A 6543-nucleotide genomic window follows, 5' to 3' on the forward strand; every position below is an offset into this window, starting at 1 on the left:
TATTAGGTGTGTAATNTGTGTAATGNGTTNTAGTGTGTGTGTGTAGTGTGTATATNTAGTNTANTATATAATATATATAATATATATATATANAATCATATTATCATATTATATATAAAAATGGCATTGACACTTCACGTATTTCCTAGAACTGTTGCATCGACTAACCCGTCCACTCCAGCGGATACAATCACTTGCGAAGTCCCGGCGAAGAATGCTCCACATGCAGATTGCGCACTTGCAGTCCTCATATTGGTAGTGTGCGCGTCTGATATTATACGGGTTGGTTGCACATCTGTGCGAATGTATAATTTGAATCAGAATTTGTAGTCCCCAACTGCTTGACTTCATCCTTCTGGTCAACTATTGCGGTTCGTTGTGGGATATAGCGCACACTCATAGATGAAAAAAGGATGCTTGTGTAATCATGTATATCATGTCCATTTGCAGAGATGGAAAATCAGATGAGGGGCAGTATCGTGTTCATCGTGCTGACGAATGTTCATATGGCAACCGTGCAGTCTGAACGCAGATACCACCAACACGGCAAAATGACTCGGTACATGTACCACCATATTGAACTCTGGTAGCGATTGTTCTTCACATTCAGGTACTATATACAGCAATACAGAGCAATAGAAAACATACTGCTTCCTTTGGCAGACGCGACTCGAGTATCCCATAGCGCGATAGCACCATCTCGTGAACATGATACAAAGATACCTGTGATAACAATATTCAGAATAGCAAACAATGAGATTTCACTCTGTAGTTGCACATATTTGGAGGTTACGGTGGCTCAGGGATTCAGAAGCAAACTTAAATCTTAAGGAGCAAAATATGCAAAATACCAGGAAACTTTCTGGTACGCTTGTGAATGAGAAATGTGATATCAAACGGTGAGTATTGTCATGTCAGACATAGGAATTTTGAGGATATGCCCATTATAGCACCAGTAGATTTATTCTATCTAGAATTGGGTCAGGTTTTAAATATATCTATCAATATATCTATCGAACCTCGCAAAATAGGCGCTACGGATTTCACTGTTTGAATCTGGCAACATAAACATATACTAAATGATAAAATTCAACTTAAACTCATACTCTTTAAACATAGGCAATACAAATACAACCTAACTGGATCCAAGCAACATGAAGACATACTCTCTGAATCTAAGCCGTTTAAAAACATACTACGTGATTACAGGCAACATAAACACCCACTGCTTGAATGTAAGCAACATAGACATATACTACTTGAATTCAGGCAACATACGCACATTCTACGTGATCCCAGGCAACATTTGCACATTCTACGTGATCCCAGGCAACATTTGCATATAATACGTGATTCCAGCGAACTCAACAACTTCTACTAGAATTCGGGCAACATCAAGACATTCTGTTCTAATTCTGGCATAGGCAACATAAATGCAGAATTTCTGCATTTAGGCTATATGTAGAAGCACGAAGACATACTGCTTGAATCCTGCTGGAACCGACACGAGCGCACGCTACCCTTGTGGCCATTGAATGTGCTGCTGGTGCCTGTCTCGACATCTGTTAATTTCACTGTCGAGTCGCCCCCTGCGCTCAGCTGAAAGAGAGAGAATATAGTGCAATCAATTATCCGATTTTCCGATCCAATAGAAGAGCATTTTCAAATTCAGAAGAAAATGGTAGATTGATCAAGCGATTTTTAATTGATCAATCGTGATTCCGTGACTCGAAACGTTGCTATGATCAGAATTCGTGATTCCGTGACTCGAAACGTTGCTATGATCAGAATACGTGATGTCAGAGTCAGTCTCTTCCTTTCGCACCAGATCCACATACTTTGTTATTTGCTCCAGCCCCGCAGTGAATACTTTCAACTGCACACTCTCACTGTGATTGTTTAGCCCATACTCCCGTTTAACAAACACTTTTGCTCGTTCTTACACCACCACACACGACTATTTTCACCGAATGCCAGTCGATTGGAAGTACGTATGGGCCACTCCAAGCAGAACTATGCTAGGAAGCTATGTGCACAAGCGTTTCTTCCCGCACAAATACGTAGTAGACCCGGTAACCCCTCATAGAAACACGAATTGATGCTTACACCTTCATGTATGTGCTACATTGCCACACGCGGCTAAGGCTAGATTCTAAAGGGGTTTTTTCGACAGAGGGAGAAATTTGATCGGTACATGCGTTTGAATATACAGATTGTGTCAATACGGCAAGAAACATGACAAACACGCTCATCTGGCATCAATCGCGTGCACACTAATATCCCGGATAGTTAATACGCTTACGAGTTCAGATACCAACACAAATACGTCCATATGAACATAAACATACACACATCATCAAACACACGACAAATGCACATATACACTACCATAAGTACGCACAAGAAGCCTACCACATGCGAATTCCCCGCCCAGCTGACATCAAACACGAGCCCTCGGTGAACTGGTAGGCTCTTCTGTGGTATACCCTTCGTAGCCAACTCTTCTGGACTGAGCTCTGTGGTTGTGTATGGTATGCTGGACGATTCTTTGTACACAAACAGGTGTCCCGACTCACCACCTACAGCCAATAACGGCTTGTGCGTTGATCCTCCTGTACGTGTACCATTATGGTTACAGCGTATGGAACAGGGAACCGTTGTCAGTAAACTGGCATGTAGATGCGAACGACAATGGACTGATTTGCATGATACACATATCGATCGACGTTTCTAGGGCAGAGCTTTAATGCATGGTATGTCTAGCCTCAATACGCGAACATGTAATCATAGGGTAAGTTAGTGTGTAGTGGTATGCCTAGTATATATATGTATATATATATATATATGGTGGCATGTAAAGCGCTGTCAGCGTCGGAGTGCTACCTTTTCCATACACGGTGTAACTCTCTCGAAAATTACTGAACACTCGTGCACAAGATTTTGAGCAGGTGAATACAGTGCACTGGACGTACTGTCGTATAAATGTTTATAGAGCCAATCGCATACCGCAATGTGATAGTGTTGGTGTACAAAATCTGTATAATATAATACCAATCTAGTCTATTCTAATTGCAGACATGCTTCAATACAAAGGCACAGAACGTCATTCTCCCCATAGGTATACCTGATGAGTAGGCGCAAGCCGACAAGAGATCCGGTAGACCCTCATCTGTCAATGGCACGAGCCGGCACCCAGGCACTGTTTTCATATCAACAACTTTTTTGACATACAAATTCTGCGCATATTGGCCTGAATAGATATATTGGAAGGAATTTGATACGGTTTAAGTCATGTCAACAGCCTTTTTGACATACAAATTCTGCGCATATTGACCTGAATTGATAGTTTGGAAGCAATTTGATACGGTTTTAATCCTACAGCCAAATCTTATCGGAGCGAATATGCGAGAGTGTAGTCAACAAATAAATATACGTGCCACCTTCAAAGAAATCTCCGAGAATTGTGGTTGTTAACACGTAAGTACGCCTCCACTGCGACAAGAGAGAAAACTCTACCCCGTATCAGTGTATAGTACGATCAAATATCTCAGCACGCAAGGTATTCGAGAAATACCAGCACGAGCTCAGACTCGAATGAGGGCAACATATAATACCCCCCCCCCCTCCCCCAACGGGTGATAATGTATACTATCTGATCTGAATGATAGATATCAAAGCAAGTGCATTCGAATGTTGCTTATGGCAGCCACATAGAATCTAAATACGATTGCAAACCATCAAGGATACGAGCATAGTGAGTGGAGATCGCTAGGGGGCATACAATCAAGAGTGATTCCGTTGGCTCAGCGCAGGCGTGTGTTTCTTATAGGATCAGTACCGATTGAAATGACACCCAATCGCCCGTAAAGGTTCGCTACGGTTATACCAACTCTTATAGTAGCGAGAGCCATATAATGGGTCTTGAGAGGTTTCAGGCGTATATACATGCTATAAATTCCCTTTCCGTGCGTTTTCACTGGGGGGGGTGTGATATTACCTGTGCTTTTAAATAAACGTTTAGACAGAGTATCAACTATCCAAGCTTGTAAAACTCAACTCCGCGTACAAGTTGTAGATAGCCAAAGACGATAGTGTAGACACACAGAATACTAATATGGCAGAAACCTTCATAGATGATTGATGCGTACAATCGCGAGCGCTCCAACAAAAGCGACCTATTGAACAACTCTACAAACCATATATGTATGCACACAGACGGTTTACGTTCTACAAGATACTAAAGCATGATATAGACAGGTATATAAGGACGACTATGTGATACGATGAAAGCACCAATATCAAATCAGATCAAAAGTACTGTCTTGTGTAGACAGGCGTTGTGAAATAAGCCTTACAATCGAATTTTTGACGCTGCTCATACCAAAGGAAAGTTTGCGCTACTTGAACACCATCAGATATACAACACACGACCCAAAAAAAATTACAAAGTGCCGGAAACTGCACATTCTGTTCAGGTGTTCTATTGGCACACTATCCTACCACATACATTTTTAGAGCGAAACTATTGCGATCACTCACTTGAATTCTGCACCATGGTATACTGCAGGTGTGGGTGGGTGGCTATGTACACGCGTACATATTAACATAGTGATATTCACGTGTGGGTTGATATTGACTCGTAGACGCCAGTACAGATTGTGCAAACGTACCTGTGCGATTGCCGTACATCTCTCGTCGCATCGTACTCTGTCTATACCACCCCATAGTGACAACCCCTAATCCGAGGGCAACGCTACGTGCCTCCTCCAGACGATATACCAGTATATTAGCTTGTGCGCAATGTGTCTATCGAAAGGCAAGAAGCTCGATTGAGAAGAGTCCAATGTATCGTGTGCTACAGGTATGGGTTTAGGTGTATGTGTGTGCGTACTGTGTCTAACGGAAAGCGCCAGTGAGACGAGTAAACTTTAGCGTGTACTACCGTATAGGTGTAGGTGTATGTGCACCGTGTCGATTGATTAGATACTATCGCAGTGTGGAATACAGGCGTAGGTAGAAGTAAATGTGTAGAAAGTGTCCCAGTGTGCAGTGTACAGTAGCATCCCAATTTGAGAGCCTCCTGATAGACTACAGCGGATTGTACGACTGTGATATTTGTAGTGTCCTGCAAAGCTTGCGTGATAACCTATAATCAACTCGATCACAAGATAGAGAGGTGTTTTCCTAGATCTGTAGTTTCGTTCAAAGCTAGTGTGGTAAGCTACAACATGACCACTCGGTAGTGGTGCGTTTTCCTGTGAGAGCACAAAGAACTGTATCTTCTTAAAAAGGAACCTGACCTTTTACCCTGGTGATTTGAAACTCTCTTTGCTGAAGTACTGTATTTAAAGGGATTTTCACAGGCTACTATATGTGGCTTAGGTGCATGCGAAATTGTTGCTTCATTCATACACCGTCTTATAAGTCCAAGGCTGAGTGATGTAATCTGTTGTTATTATTAGCATATCCCCATCGGTGTGTTCATGCGTACACACGATATGACGGATCGTGCCTTCAGTTATAAGTGGTTTCATTTGTTTGTCCTTATATAATATATGTTTGTGTATTTCTATCCCCAAGCGCAAGGAGGAACGTAATCAGAATTAAAATATAGCCGCACAGCTATTGGGGTGAATACATAACCTGCCCTGGGCCCTGGCCCTGAACTCCTGAACTCCTTCTGAAAGCCTGTGAACGTCTGAAGCTCTCGCCTCCCCTGGGGCCCTGGGGCCTTGGGGCCTTGGGCTTGAACTCTGAACCCGAACGACTGAACGACTGATCAGTGAACACTGAAATACTGAATCCCGCCACAATAGACCACATAGCCTGACTTTGGTTTGAGGATCCAATCACATTGCGCGTCAAGCCCGCCTAAATAATCAAACCCTAAAATAAAATAGAAACACGATAGATACATTTATGATTATTTATGTACATACATAGAAAAACCAAAGCCACTGGCCTTCTGAAATAGAACTTCCTTTTTTTTTAAATAAATTAGAGGCAGCAATAACAGTATTATACGAAACAGACTTTAATATAAGTAAATAAATATGTAGAGTATAGATAACTAATGCTTGTATCGTATTCAATAGTTACAACTGTATCGAACCCAAATTGAACTACGCGTACTGTTGTTCAGTTCATCTTCTTTAGGGGAACATTATGAATCTGCTACAAAAGGAAGTGATCGGAGACTGGGAGATCTCGACTGTAAAGGACCGCATCAGTAACTCGAACGAACGAGATACGTATGTTAAAGAGTATACAGTGTTCTTCAATGTCTAATATTGTTTCATCATCAAGGACATATTAATCTGGCATTATATTGTAAAATATGCACGAATTGTGACATTCAGAGCACGTCAGAACACAGTGTGCCTGTTCTTTCCAAAATACCATATATTCATATACGCGCGCCAAAGCTTGATAATATGAAAATATACACATATATATATATATATATATGTGTGTGTGTGTGTGTGTGTGTGTGTGTGTGTGTGTGTGTGTGTGTGTGTGTGTGTGTGTGTGTAGTGTGTGTGT

At 41.7% G+C, this 6543-nt stretch overlaps 2 protein-coding genes across 3 annotated transcripts in view; one reads left to right on the forward strand and one right to left on the reverse strand.

Moving 5' to 3' along the window:
• The window catches only part of SARC_04599 (hypothetical protein), a gene marked incomplete at its 3' end in the record, with an annotated part of 7195 nt that extends 1890 nt beyond the window's left edge, over nucleotides 1-5305 (reverse strand). The window contains exons 1-6 of the mRNA XM_014301553.1: nucleotides 4671-5305; nucleotides 3125-3250; nucleotides 2413-2612; nucleotides 1482-1599; nucleotides 649-723; nucleotides 169-295 (exon numbers count right to left, since the gene is read on the reverse strand). Of these exons, the coding sequence (XP_014157028.1) occupies nucleotides 169-295; nucleotides 649-723; nucleotides 1482-1599; nucleotides 2413-2612; nucleotides 3125-3250; nucleotides 4671-4725 (701 nt within the window). The remainder of the gene's footprint in view (nucleotides 1-168; nucleotides 296-648; nucleotides 724-1481; nucleotides 1600-2412; nucleotides 2613-3124; nucleotides 3251-4670) is intronic.
• A 734-nt stretch (nucleotides 5306-6039) lies between these two features.
• SARC_04600 overlaps nucleotides 6040-6543 on the forward strand; it is a 4838-nt gene continuing 4334 nt past the window's right edge. For both annotated transcript variants that reach the window (XM_014301555.1, XM_014301554.1), the window contains exon 1: nucleotides 6040-6251. In XM_014301555.1, coding sequence (XP_014157030.1) covers nucleotides 6166-6251 — 86 coding nt within the window. In that variant the 5' untranslated portion in view covers nucleotides 6040-6165. The remainder of the gene's footprint in view (nucleotides 6252-6543) is intronic.

The sequence above is a fragment of the Sphaeroforma arctica genome, assembly GCF_001186125.1.
Source record: "Sphaeroforma arctica JP610 unplaced genomic scaffold supercont1.265, whole genome shotgun sequence".
Taxonomy (NCBI): Eukaryota; class Ichthyosporea; order Ichthyophonida; genus Sphaeroforma; species Sphaeroforma arctica.